This window comes from Monodelphis domestica, chromosome 4 (genome assembly GCF_027887165.1).
Source record: "Monodelphis domestica isolate mMonDom1 chromosome 4, mMonDom1.pri, whole genome shotgun sequence".
NCBI classification, from domain to species: domain Eukaryota; kingdom Metazoa; phylum Chordata; class Mammalia; order Didelphimorphia; family Didelphidae; genus Monodelphis; species Monodelphis domestica.
Window position 1 is genome coordinate 385,953,725 of NC_077230.1, and position 15,009 is coordinate 385,968,733.

The 15,009-nt window shown below is 47.9% G+C and overlaps 1 protein-coding gene across 1 annotated transcript in view; it reads left to right on the forward strand.

Moving 5' to 3' along the window:
- WNT4 (Wnt family member 4) overlaps positions 1-15,009 on the forward strand; it is a 62,103-nt gene that overhangs the window by 41,305 nt on the left and 5,789 nt on the right. Inside the window, exon 2 of the mRNA XM_056795612.1 lies at positions 391-626. Coding sequence (XP_056651590.1) covers positions 391-626 — 236 coding nt within the window. The remainder of the gene's footprint in view (positions 1-390; positions 627-15,009) is intronic.

Genomic DNA, 15,009 nt, shown 5'->3' on the forward strand with positions numbered 1-15,009 from the left:
TAATTTTTAAATTTTATTTAATGAATTAATTTAGAGTATTTTTCCAGGCTACCAAAAATCATGTTCTTTTCCTCCCATCCCCTGAACCCCTTCCAATAGCCGACGCACAATTCCACTGGGTTTTACATGTGCTTACTATCAATTCTAAGACAGAAGATAAGGGCTTAAAATTTTTTTTATTTAAATTTAAAAATGTAAATGGGTGGCATTGATGGGCAGGGAGTAACCCATCACCAGTTATCTTCAAGTAGAGTCTGTTGAGATGTCCCAGAGGAGATCCCTGTCCAGAGAGGGGAAGGATGTGCCGGCCGCAGAGATCAAGTGGGGCCCTAGGATTCTGCAGAGGGCAGTTCCACTGGGTGGCCACTGACCCCTCCTGTCCTTCCCCAGGTACCTGGCCAAACTGTCCTCAGTGGGCAGTATCTCTGATGAGGAGACCTGTGAGAAGCTCAAAGGGCTGATCCAGAGGCAGGTCCAAATGTGCAAGAGGAACCTGGAAGTGATGGACTCGGTGCGGCGCGGGGCACAACTTGCCATTGAGGAGTGTCAGTACCAGTTTCGAAACCGACGATGGAACTGCTCGACTCTGGACAGCCTGCCGGTCTTTGGCAAGGTGGTGACGCAAGGTGAGGGGGATGGGGGGAGGGGATGGACCCCAGGGCCTCTGGGGGCCTTCAGGTCATCACACCATCAAAATAGCAACGTTTCTCTGCTGTGGAAGTGGGGACCGTTTCATCCCTTATGTGGATGTTCCCAGTGACTAGTAATATTAGATGCATGATAAATCTTTCATTGATAGATAGATAGATAGATGGATAGATGGATGGATGGATAGATAGATAGATAGATAGATAGATAGATAGATAGATAGATAGATGGATAGATAGATAGATGAGTAGATAGATAGATAGATGAGTAGATAGATAGATAGATAGATAGATAGATAGATAGATAGATAGATAGATAGATAGATGGATAGATAGATAGATAGATAGATAGATGGATAGATAGATAGATAGATAGATAGATAGATAGATAGATAGATAGATAGATAGATAGATGAGTAGATAGATAGATAGATGAGTAGATAGATAGATAGATAGATAGATAGATAGATAGATAGATAGATGGATGGATGAAGAGATGGATGGATGGATGGATAGATACATGGATACATGGACAGACAGATAGACAGACTGATAGATATATGATAGATAGACAGATAGAGAGAGAGAGAAATAGATAGATAAATATATATATATATATATAGAGAGAGAGAGAGAGATGGATAGATGGATGGATGGATGGATGGATGGATGGATGGATGGATGGATGGATTAGACATTCAATTCTCTGAGACCAGGTTTTTTCATCTGTAAAATGGGGGTAATGATTATTTCCCCATCCTTCCTCATAAGGGATCCTAAGTTGAAATCCTGGCTGTAGAGTTAGAAGGGACCTCAGAGGCCATCCAGTTACAAACCTCTGGTTCTACAGAGGAGGAGCATCCCCCAACCCCAGTGTGTCCAAGGTGGGACTGGAAGCCAAACCTTCCTAATTGGAAGCCACGCATTCTATCCGCTCTACCCAGAAATGGTGCGCCCTTCGACCTCAGGACCCAGTTCTGCCTTCTGCCAATATCACAGAGTCTGATGTGGAGAATATGGCCATTGGCGAGGAGGAGTGGGTGTCCTGCCAAGAGGACCAATCGTTTGTTGCTAAGGCTGTCCTGGGTCCTCGTGTGCTAGCCCTACCCAGATAACACTGGAGGAACATGCGGAAACCTCAGAGTAGAGTGGCAGGCAGGCCAGTGTGGATTCTATTTAGATGGAGACTATCTAGATCTAGATCTGGAAGAGACCTCCAAGGCCGGCCATCTAATCCCCTCATTTGACAGAAGAGGAAACTGAGGCAAAAAAAGGAAAAGTGACTTGCCCAGAGTTATCGAGTTAGGAAGTGTCTGAGGTTAGATTTGAACTCAGATTGTCCTGACTCCAAGCCCGCCATTCCACCGTACCACCTCCTAGTACCTTCTGTCAGCTCTATAGATCTTGTAGGTAGGTGCATACTGTTTGCCTGTTATTTCTCTCCAATTAGGTTCTGAGCTCCTTAAGAGCAGGCACTGTTTTGGCTTTCTTTATATCCCAGCAATAAAATACCTAGTAGGGGTTTAATCAATGCTTTTAGACTTAGTGCCTGGATGAAGCCCCTCCTGTGTACCAGGCCCCACAACCTGTCTCTAAATGAGTCTCAGACGGCTGTGTGGATCCAGTTCAGAGAAGTAAGTGATTTGCTCACGATCACAAAACTATTCAGTGTCGGTGGTAGCTTGAGCTCAGGCCTTCCTGTCCTGACAGCCAACATTTTTATTCACCCTCGGCCTTAAACCGATTGGTGACACACTTCAAGAAATGAAGCAAGAACTAAAAATGGAAAGAAGCTCTCAAGAGCACATAAAGGAAAAGCCCCACAAAGTTTTTTTATTCAAGGGAGGAACCTGAAAAGAATTAAAATATGCTCTTTAAAAAAGAAAAGAAAAAGATTAGGAGGAAGTCATGAAGAAAAAGGTCTATATGCAGAAAATGGAAAACCTCCAAAAATCCAAAGAAGCAACAAACAAGAGGCAACTTCAGCAGGAAATGGGATGGCTCACAACGGAAGGAGGGAACTGAGAAGAGAAGTGGAAAAAATCACTGAAATATCCATAGAATTAAGTGACAGGCCTAGAGGACAGATCATGGCACAGCAATATCAGAATTACTAACTGCCCAGAAGTTTCAGAAAAATAACAAATGAAATAACAGATGGGAGATAGCCATATAATTACATGAGATCCCTATTTTAGGGGCCTCAGTTTCCTAATTTGTAAAATGAAGGAGTTGGACAAGATGGTCTCTAAAACCCTTTGCAAGTCCTGACATTCTTGGTTTTTCAGCTCCTTCTAGTTCTGGCATTCTCTGTTCCAAAGTCTCTCCCAGCTCTGACATTCTCTGTTCTAAGGTCTCTCCCAGCTCTGACATTCTCTGCTCTAAGGTCTCTCCCAGCTCTGACATTCTCTGTTCTAAGGTCTCTCCCAGCTCTGACATTCTGGGTTCTAAGGTCCCTCCCAGCTCTGACATTCTCTGTTCTAAGGTCTCTCCCAGGTCTGACATTCTCTGCTCTAAGCTCTCTCCCAGCTCTGACATTCTCCGTTCTAAGGTCTCTCCCAGCTCTGACATTCTCTGTTCTAAGCTCTCTCCCAGCTCTGACATTCTCTGTTCTAAGGTCCCTCCCAGCTCTGACATTCTCTGTTCTAAGGTTCCTCCCAACTCTGACATCCTCTGTTCTAAGGTCTCTCCCAGCTCTGACATCCTCTGTTCTAAGGTCTCTCCCAGCTCTGACATTCTCTGTTCTAAGGTCTCTCCCAGCTCTGACATTCTCTGTTCTAAGGTCTCTCCCAGCTCTGACATTCTCTGTTCTAAGGTCTTTCCCAGCTCTGCCATTCTCTGTTCTAAGGACTCCCCCAGCTCTGACATTCTCCGTTCTAAGGTCTCTCCCAGCTCTGACATTCTCTGTTCTAAGCTCTCTCCCAACTCTGACATCCTCTGTTCTAAGGTCTCTCCCAGCTCTGACATTCTCTGTTCTAAGATCTCTCCCAGCTCTGACATTCTCTGTTCTAAGCTCTCTCCCAACTCTGACATCCTCTGTTCTAAGGTCTCTCCCAGCTCTGACATTCTCTGTTCTAAGGTCTCTCCCAGCTCTGACATTCTCTGTTCTAAGGTCTCTCCCAGCTCTGACATTCTCTGTTCTAAGGTCTCTCCCAGCTCTGACATTCTCTGTTCTAAGGTCTCTCCCAGCTCTGACATTCTCTGTTCTAAGGTCCCTCCCAGCTCTGACATTCCCTGTTCTAAGGTCCCTCCCAGCTCTGACATTCTCTGTTCTAAGGTCCCTCCCAGCTCTGACATTCTCTGTTCTAAGGTCTCTCCCAGGTCTGACATTCTCTGCTCTAAGCTCTCTCCCAGCTCTGACATTCTCCGTTCTAAGGTCTCTCCCAGCTCTGACATTCTCTGTTCTAAGCTCTCTCCCAGCTCTGACATTCTCTGTTCTAAGGTCCCTCCCAGCTCTGACATTCTCTGTTCTAAGGTTCCTCCCAACTCTGACATCCTCTGTTCTAAGGTCTCTCCCAGCTCTGACATCCTCTGTTCTAAGGTCTCTCCCAGCTCTGACATTCTCTGTTCTAAGGTCTCTCCCAGCTCTGACATTCTCTGTTCTAAGGTCTCTCCCAGCTCTGACATTCTCTGTTCTAAGGTCTTTCCCAGCTCTGCCATTCTCTGTTCTAAGGACTCCCCCAGCTCTGACATTCTCCGTTCTAAGGTCTCTCCCAGCTCTGACATTCTCTGTTCTAAGCTCTCTCCCAACTCTGACATCCTCTGTTCTAAGGTCTCTCCCAGCTCTGACATTCTCTGTTCTAAGATCTCTCCCAGCTCTGACATTCTCTGTTCTAAGCTCTCTCCCAACTCTGACATCCTCTGTTCTAAGGTCTCTCCCAGCTCTGACATTCTCTGTTCTAAGGTCTCTCCCAGCTCTGACATTCTCTGTTCTAAGGTCTCTCCCAGCTCTGACATTCTCTGTTCTAAGGTCTCTCCCAGCTCTGACATTCTCTGTTCTAAGGTCTCTCCCAGCTCTGACATTCTCTGTTCTAAGGTCCCTCCCAGCTCTGACATTCCCTGTTCTAAGGTCCCTCCCAGCTCTGACATTCTCTGTTCTAAGGTCTCTCCCAGCTCTGACATTCTCTGTTCTAAGGTCTCTCCCAGCTCTGACATTCTCTGTTCTAAGGTCTCTCCCAGCTCTGACATTCCCTGTTCTAAGGTCCCTCCCAGCTCTGACATTCTCTGTTCTAAGGTCCCTCCCAGCTCTGACATTCTCTGTTCTAAGGTTCCTCCCAACTCTGACATCCTCTGTTCTAAGGTCTCTCCCAGCTCTGACATCCTCTGTTCTAAGGTCTCTCCCAGCTCTGACATTCTCTGTTCTAAGGTCTCTCCCAGCTCTGACATTCTCTGTTCTAAGGTCTTTCCCAGCTCTGCCATTCTCTGTTCTAAGGACTCCCCCAGCTCTGACATTCTCCGTTCTAAGGTCTCTCCCAGCTCTGACATTCTCTGTTCTAAGCTCTCTCCCAACTCTGACATCCTCTGTTCTAAGGTCTCTCCCAGCTCTGACATTCTCTGTTCTAAGGTCTCTCCCAGCTCTGACATTCTCTGTTCTAAGGTCTCTCCCAGCTCTGACATTCTCTGTTCTAAGGTCTCTCCCAGCTCTGACATTCTCTGTTCTAAGGTCTCTCCCAGCTCTGACATTCTCTGTTCTAAGGTCTCTCCCAGCTCTGACATTCCCTGTTCTAAGGTCCCTCCCAGCTCTGACATTCTCTGTTCTAAGGTCTCTCCCAGCTCTGACAGTCTCTGTTCTTAAGGGTCCTTCTCATTCCAACATTTTAAGTTCTAAGAATCCTCCCATCTCTTATATTCCCTAACTTAAGGTCCCTCCCAGATCTGACGTTCTGTGTTCTAAGGTCCCTTCCAGCTCATTCTATATTCTAAGGTTCCTTCTGCCTCTGCCATTCTGTTTTCAATTGCTTTCTGGTCCCCATGGACCTTCCTTCTAGTTCTCTCGTTCCTTGAAGCTCTAATATTCTCTGTTCTTTATCTTTTTCAGTTCTTATATTCTTTGTTCCAAGATCCCTCCCAGATCTAAATCTTACTCTGTGATAATGACAATTTCCTTATGCTCATTTCCCTGTGCAAACTTTCCATGCCCTGGAGGAAGTTCACAGAAAACAATGAGGAAACAAGTTTTCCTCTCTTCAGTAAGCTTATAATTCTGATGACAATAATCACAACAACTATAATCCCAGGTCAAAGAGAACATATTGAGGGCCAGGCCCAGAGACAGGAGGTCCTGGGTTCAAATCTAGCCTCGGACACTTCCTAGCTGTGTGACCCTGGGCAAATCACTTAATCCCCATTGCCTAGTCCTAACCACTCTTCTGCCTTGGAGCCAATACACAGTATTGATTCTAAGGTGAAAGGTCAAGGTTTAAAAATAATAATGATAATGATGATGATGATGATGATGATGATGATGATGATGATGATGATGATCCCCCAGTCCTGGGGAGGCATCATTACATAGGTATCATCATCGACTCCTCTCTCCCGCTCACCCCATATGTCCAGGCCATTGCTAAGTCTTGTCCTTTGTCCCTTCAAAGCATCTCCAGTGTGCATCCCCTTCTCTCCACTCCTGCAACTACTCTCCTCATTCAGGCCCTCAAACCCTCTTCCTTGGACTCCTCGGTCACTTCTCACTAGTCTCCCCAGTCTGGAACAACTCGAGTTCAAAGTCTGACCATGTTGCCCCTCCGTATTAGCCCAGGAGCCCATCATTTCTTCCAGGATCACGTATAAAGTCATTTGTTGAGCATTAAGTTCTTTACAAGCTGTTTCCCTCCCGCTTGTCCATTCTTACAGCTCGGCCCCTTCACACACTGACTTAACTGTCTAATTGCTGATCCTGGAACAGGGCGCTCCATCGCAATTTCCATGCCTGTCTCCCAGGCCCGGCATGTCCTCAGATCAAGCCCACCTTGCGTCAGAGTCCTTTCCTGGTCCCCTCAGCTATTGCCTTCTTCCCCTTTTAGATCACCTTCCACCCACTCCGTAGACATCTTATACAGATTTCCAGACTTCAGGGACTATCCTTGTGTCTTTTTTGGTATCCTCTCTATGCCCACTTGGCTTAGAGTAAGAACTTAAAAATGATTGTTGACTGACCAATGAGAGCAGCTTCCCCATTTTTCAGAGGCACAAAGTTTAAATGACTTTGCCAAGTTCACACAACCAGTAAAGAGCGGAGCCCAAACTCAAAACTAGCTCATCTGACGAAATCCTGTGTCCTTTCCACTATACATTTCGTTGTTATTGTTGTTCAGTCATTTTCCAGTTGTGTCTGACTCTTCCTGACCCTATATGGGGTTTTCTTGCCCAGAAAGATACTAGAGTAGTTGACCATTTCCTTCTCCTATTCATTTGACAGATGAGGAAACTGAGGCAGCCAGGGTAAAGTCACTTGCCCAAGATCACCTGGCAAAGATACTGGAGTGGTTGGTCATTTCCTTCTCCTGTTCATTGACAGATGAGGAAACTGAGGCAGCCAGGGTGAAGTCACTTGCCCAAGATCACCTGGCAAAGATACTGGAGTGGTTGGCCATTTCCTTCTCCTGTTCATTTGACAGATGAGGAAACTGAGGCAGACTGAGTGAAATCACTTGCCCAAGATCACCTGGCAAAGATACTGGAGTGGTTGACCATTTCCTTCTCCTGTTCCTTTGACAGATGAGGAAAGTAAATCCAGCAGGGTTAAATGACTTGCCTAGGATCACACAGCTAGTAAGTGTCTAGGGTCAAATTTTAACTCAGGAATGTGAGTCTTCCTGAGGCCAGGCCTGGTATTCTGGGCACTATGGTGCCACCTCGCTGCCTCTGTCCACAGCATTCCCTAGCTTCCTGGGGTTTGAAAACAGGTTCCAGGACTCTTTCAATTCCATCCCAAGGATCACACACCAGAGATGGAACCCCAAGCCCCTTCTCTAGGTGAGGCTTGGTGTTCCCAAACTTCAGCCCTCCACTCCTCCCCACCTCCACACCATCCTGACCTTTAGGGTTCCACTCATTCTGGCTCAAAAAAAGCATCCTAGGCCATGAGATTTCCCTCAGTTTCCCACTGGAGCATCTGTCCCATCATTCACTCTGGGGGTGGGGGGAGGACTCCCCTCCTAGTCCTTACTCACCCCCAGAACTCTAAACCACTTTGGATCACTTCTACCAGCATCTCCAACTAGGCTAAATGGTCCCTCTTCCTCTTTGGATTTTATAGCCCACAAATATCTCCAGATTATCATAGGGTCCCCCAAACCCTTCCTACACCCACACCAAGCTGTCTCCTAGCCAAGTCAAACAACCTTCCTCCCTCCCCTAAAAGCTAATCTCACCCTCCCAACACATGTGTGTACGCACATATGTGTATACATAAACACACACATAACGTCCTCAGTTCTTCCAAATCCTCTTCCTTTATGTCTACCATTTTGGTGCTGTGTTCAATGTGTATCACCAGCTACCCAGTCCTCAGGTTCATGGGGGAAGTGGGAAGGAGGAGAGGAAGATGGGTATTCTGTCCTCTCCGTGACTCTGGTGGAAATTATCCATCACCAGCTCATCAAGGCCTTCTCCCCCTGCATAATTCCTGAACAACTGGAATTCCACTGGCTAACTTCCACTTTCTTTCCCCACCCAGATTGTGATAGCCAGAGGAGACTTTAACACATAGCATGTCAGAGTTGAGAGGGACCTTAGGGAGGGAGAATGAAAAATGGTGGAAGGGACCTTAGGGCAAGTCATTGAACCCTGCTGGCCTCAGTTTCCTCATCTGTCAAATGAACAAGGGAAGGAAATGGCAAATAACCCCAGCATCTTTGCCAGGAAATCCCCTAAAACCTAGTCCTAAAAAAAGACCTTTGACTGTAAGACATCAGAAATGGGAGGAACCTTACAGCATGGAATGTCAGAGCTCAAAGGGATGTTGAAACACGGACAATCGGAACTAGGAGGGACTTCAGAACACAGACTCCAAAGGGTTTAAGACAGTCCCTGCCCTCAAGAAAGTCACCATCTTCCTGATTCTCTGGGTCTCAATTCCCTCATCTGTAAAATGGGGATAGTGATACTTAGATCATTCTGTCTGGCATCAGACACTTCCTAGCTGTGTAACCATAGGCAAGTCATGTAACCATCACCTGCCTCAGTTTCCTCATCTGGAAAAAGGCTATGATAATAGTATCTACCTCCCAGGGTTGTTGAGAGAATCAAATAAAATATCTGTAAAGGGCTTAGCATGATGCCTGACACATAGTAGGTCCTACATAGATGACATTTATTGTTGTTATTATCATATCATCATTATTTTTAAATGACCAACTTTATAAGGTATTGATGAGGAGAACGTTTTGTAAGCTAACTGGTCAGCGTATGACCTAAGAGAATTGGGATAATTAGGATGAGCAAAGAGGAGAAAGGGCATGATGTGACCAGGGACCAGAGAGCTGTCTATTAGGACTGGAGAAGAGGCTCTCAAGGGGAAAGGTAGGAAATGAGCCTGCGTAGGCAGGTGGGAATTCCATTGGAGAAAGTCTTGGATGCCAAGCTAAGCAGTTTAGACAATACGAGCCCAGCCGATGGGGAAGGTCCACCCCCATGTCTATCACATTGGCCTCTCTCAAATCCCATCTTGTGTCATTTCAGTGCAGGACAGAAAAAAAATCGAGTTTTCCAGAACCTACAAGGAGCAACTAGACAGGTGGTTTCTAGAAACATCACTGACTCTGAAGTCAGCAGACTTGGGTTCAAATCCTCTTTCCTCTTAGTGCCATCTACCTGGATAAACGTCCATGGGCCTCAGTTTCCTCATCTGTAAAATGGGGAGCTCAATTGGATGACCTCCAAGGTCCCGTCTTGGGGTAGCTCCATAATGCTATGACCTTAAGCAGAGTGACTGCCCATGCTAAGTACCATTTTCTGCCACTATTTTCCAGGGTCTACATCTCTTCTGTGGCTGTGGGAGACAGAATTTTACCACCCATGACTGTCCCCCCAAACTCCCCATCATAATCTGGTCATCAGGTGTACCCTAAGGTCTGGCTCTACCAGCCTCCTTGCTGTTCCTCACACAGGACTTTGGCCGGGTTGACCCCCACGCCTGGAATGTTCTTCCCCCTCACCTCCACTTCTAAGAATCTCTGGGCTCCTTCCAGGCTCATCTCAAGCTCCACCTCCTCCACAAGACCTTTCCCAGTTCCTGCAGCTGTGAGAGCCTTCCTCTCTAACAAATTTTTTTTTGTTCTGTCCCGTCTAACTCTTGGTGACCCCAAGAAACTCACAATCTTCCCGATTCTCTGAGCCTCAATTTCCTCATCTGTAAAATGGGGATAATGACATCTCATTCTGTCTGGCTTCAGGCCCTTCCTAGCTGTGTGACCATAGACAAGTCATATAACCTCCACCTGCCTCTGCTTCCTCATCGATATTGTCCTTGGGATTTTCTTGGCAAAGTTACTGGAGTGGTTTACCATTTCCTTCTCCAGTGTGCCTTCATTTTATAGAGGAGGAACTGAAGCAAACAGGAGCTAAATGACTTGCCCACAGCAACAAAGCTAGTAAGTGTCTGATGCTGGATTTGAACTCAGGTCTCCCTGACTCCAAGCCCAGCATTCTATCTACTGCACTACCAAGGGGCCTATACTGTGTAGTACAAAAAGCATCAGATTTGGAGTAAATCACTGCCTTGGGATCATGGATTTGAACTGGAAGCAAGGGAGACCTAAGAGGTCATCTATGTCCAGTCTTTCTTTTTACAGATGAAGAAACTGAGGCCCATAATGATAGCCCTTGGAAAGGCCTGAAGGACACAAAAATGAGAGGTAGAAGGAACTTCAGACTATGAAACATTAGAACAAGAAGGGACTTTGGGACAGATTTCAAAGCTTGAAAATCCTTCCAAGGGAGCTAGAGCCCATGGAATACAGAGGGTCAGTGCCTGAAGGAAGGAAAGGAAGGAGTCCAGCACTTAGTGTCTCCTAAGTGCCAGGCCCTGTGCTGGTTGTTATTCAGTCATTCAGTCACGTCCAAGTCTTTGTGGCCCCGTGGACCATAACACCCAGGCCCTTCTGCCTCCCAGACTCTGTCCAAGTTCCTGCTCTTTGCTTCCATGACAGTCTCTCCATCTCATCTTCTGCCATCCCCTTCTTTTCCTCTGCCGAGTGCTTAACAAATACTATTTTACTTGATGCTTTGATTAGGAAGAGACTTAACCAAGAGGCACAGGCTGGGTTCTGAGCCTCAGTGTGACCCCAGATCTTCTCGGTATATGCCTTATCTGTGCCACCCAGAAAACCCCAGGATGCGTCCCCCACCACCACTGCCTGTTAAACCTTGGCTTAGGGACTTTCCTTCTCCCAGCCTGTTTCCTATTCTATAAAATGAAGCATTTGGACTAGATTCTAATCATCCATGAGCTGGGAAAAGGCCAATGGAGGTACAATTAATCAGACCATCCTGATCTCCTCTGAGATGGCTAAATTATATTCATAATATAGAATGATGGGAGGAACCTGAGAACCCAAAATGTCAGAACTAGGAGGAACCTTAGAACCCAGAATGTCAGAGCCAGGGGGAAGCTAAGAACAGAGAATGTCAGGGCTGGGAGAGACATTAAAACAGAGAATGTCAGAGCTGGGAGAGACCTTAGAACAGAGACTGTCAGAGCTGGGAGAGACCTTAAAACAGAGAATGTCAGAGCTGGGAGGGAGCTTAGAATAGAGAATGTCAGAGCTGGGAGGGAGCTTAGAACAGAGAATGTCAGAGCTGGGAGAGACCTTAGAACAGAGAATGTCAGAGCTGGGAGAGACCTTAGAACAGAGAATGTCAGAGCTGGGAGGGAGCTTAGAACAGAGAATGTCAGAGCTGGGAGAGACATTAAAACAGAGAATGTCAGAGCTGGGAGAGACCTTAGAACAGAGAATGTCAGAGCTGGGAGGGAGCTTAGAACAGAGAATGTCAGAGCTGGGAGAGACCTTAGAACACAGAATGTCAGAGCTGGGAGAGAGCTTAGAACAGAGAATGTCAGAGCTGGGAGAGACCTTAGAATAGAGAATGTCAGAGCTGGGAGGGAGCTTAGAACAGAGAATGTCAGAGCTGGGAGAGACCTTAGAACAGAGAATGTCAGAGCTGGGAGAGACCTTAGAACAGAGAATGTCAGAGCTGGGAGGGACCTTAGAACAGAGACTGTCGGGGCTGGGAGAGACCTTAGAACAGAGAATGTCAAAGCTGGGAGAGAGCTTAGAACAATGTCAGAGCCAGGAGAGACCTTAGAACAGAGAATGTCAGAACTGGGAGAGATCTTAGAACAGGGAATGTCAGAACTGGGAGAGATCTTAGAACAGGGAATGTCAGAGCTGGGAGAGACCTTAGAACAGAGAATGTCAGAGCTGGGAGAGACCTTAGAACAGAGAATGTCAGAGCTGGGAGAGACCTTAGAATAGAGACTGTCGGGGCTGGGAGAGACCTTAGAACAGAGAATGTCAAAGCTGGGAGAGAGCTTAGAACAATGTCAGAGCTAGGAGAGATCTTAGAACAGATAATTTCAGGATTGGGAGGGACCTTAGAATCCAGAATATCAAAATATCAAAGCTAGGAGGGAGCTTAGAATGGAAGATGGGGAGCAGCTAGGTAGCTCAGTAGATTGAGAGCCAGACCTAAAGATAGGAGGTCCCAGGTTCTGACCTCAAACACTTCCAGCTGGGTGACCCTGGGCAAGTCACTTGACCCCCATTGCCTAGCCCTTACCACTCTTCTGCCCTGGAACCACTATACAGTATTGATTCTAAGGCAGAAGGAAAGGGTTTAAAAAATAAACAACACAAAATGTTCAAGCTGCACTAGAGCTCAAAGATGATCTAATTCCCTCAAATTTACTAACAAGAAAACTAAAACCCGAGGGGAAGAGGAATTTGCCCTCGGTCACCCATATGGCTAGATGACTAGCAGAACTTCTGTCGGGACTGGGATGCTGATCCCACAGCCACCTTCCCCTCTGTTGTGCTGCTTCTCCCTGCCTTCCCATGAAGCAAAAAGCCAAAGGAAGTGGGTTTAAAGTGGAGTGTGAGGGACATAGGACAGATACCAGGAAGCACTTCCTGACCTCAAGCTTAAGAAGTCGCAAAAAGTCCTTCCCTGGAGATATTTGTCATGGGAAGCCAGAGTGCAGGGTCCGAGTCCCTGTGGGGAAGCTACAGCTCTAAGTCCTGAGGCTTTACCTACAGGACTTCCTTCTCCGTTTTAATTTCTTCTTTAACTTCTTAAGGAGGTTCTAGGACCACAGTAACTGCTCGTGGAGGTTGTCGAGCTCGTGTTTGTGTGTGCAGGCGGGCATAGGCGGACAACCTTGGCCCTGTAAGCACAGGAGCATGAAGGAGGTGGCTGATGGCTTGGAGGGCAGAGAGCTGGGCCTCTGTGGGCTGGCCAGCAGAAGAGGCAGCGCAAACATTTCTCCGCTCCCCTCTCCAGCTCAGGCCCTGCCCCATAGAATGGGCAGCGGCCTCAGAGGGCCATCCACCCCAGAGACGCTGTCTCCTGGCCCTCCACCAGCTGCCACCAGTGCTCAGCTCAGTTTCTCTAGGGCCCCTCTGATAGTGCCCATCAGCATCCTTGCCATCAGCTCACCGGCGTGCACGGAAGATGAGGGAAGGGGAGAAAGAGGGAAGCCAGTCAAGATCAAATCAGAGAGAAGGCTGGGCGGATGGACAGTGGGCGATGAGGACTCAGAAGAGATCTGAGGAGAAAAGAGGACTGGATCAGGAGTCAGGATGATGTGGGCTCACATCCCGGCTGGGCTCCTTCCTTTCCTCCTCAGCAAAATGACTAGAATCCATGGTTTCTAGGCTCCTTTTGCCCTGACTCCCACTCTCTGACCTGGAATCGAGCTGGGCCAAGCCTATGCCAGGTGGGCCTCCACCGGCCCTTCCCCTCGCACCTCCCTTTGCCTCCGAATCAACCCTGTCTCCCCACTTCATCTTTCTTTCCCCGTCTTCGGGGCACAGGATTTGTGCTGGTTCAGGCCTGGAAATGCCAGAAATACCAGAAACTGAAGTCGTCTCTTTTACGGCCGCCACAGCACAAACCAACCAACACGATCCTGCTATTAGCCTCGATTAACTTGGAGAGAATTCAGTCCCCACAATGGCTCCCAACCCCCAAAGCAGCTCCCATTGCCAGCCCAGAGCCAGGGTTCCCCACCCTGTCCCCGGCCCTGACCCCCACAGCGTCCAGGATAGGGGAAGGGAGGGACGGCGTCCCCTTGGGGCCAGGGAAAGGACCCTGGAGCCTGAGCTTCAAGGTGGGGAGCATCGTGTCTCCAAGCAGGCTCTGGTGGAAGCTGCATCCTCCCCCCGGGGCCCTGACCCTCCCTCCCTCTGGCCAGCAGTCTAGCCTGTCCACAAAGGAGGGCATAGAAGAGTCTACTGTTCCCTCCTGACCACGGCGACTACTCTCCGGGACAGCTGGGAAAGCAGGGCCGGGTGTCCCGGGAGATAATTGCCAACCACCAGGCCAACGGGCTGCCCCCAGCCGCCCCCACACACACAGACACCCCCAGTGAGAGACAGAAGGACAGTCACCACCACACAGAGCCCTACACACGGCCCAGGAAAAACGGATAAGGTCACACATGCCCCACCAGAGCCGCCCAGTGCGCGCGCACACACACACACACTCACACACACTCACACACACACCCCAAGATAAAACAAGTCATTTCTGTCACTCTTTAAAAGGCTTACAATGTGTTTTCCTCAAAATAAAATTTCCTCTGAGAGGTAGGTGGTAGAAGTCGTACGATACCCCTTTTTACAGATAAGGAAACTGAGGCACCATCAAACGTGCCTGGCTAGGGGGTGGCAGGATTAAAATTCAGTTCGCCTCCTGCCTGGCCTCTTCTCAGTGCAGATATAATAGCTGCATTCACTGAAGAAAGAAAGCCTCCGGCCCCTCATGGCCACAGCGAGGGAGCCCTCGGGGACACACCCCCAGCTTCAGGTCTGCTCCAAGCTAAGGGAAGTCACAGCCTTCCAAACATGACCCCCTTCATCATTCAGAGAGAAACTACGGAGGTTCACAGCCCCATGAGCCCAGCTTGTGTTTCTTGTTCTTCTGGCTCCAGTATTCCTTGTCTGGGGAGTCTTCTCCAGCTCAGATGGTCCGTAAGTCATAAGGTCACAGAAATAAAACCAGCCTGCGGTAAGGAGCCTGGGAGGGACGGCTTAGCCCCGCCACTGTGTCCTGTTTCCCTGTTTCCTGGCCTCCTCTATGGGTTGGATTATAATAGAATGGTTTCTAAAATCCTTCCAATTCTGAAGTTCTCTGATCTGGG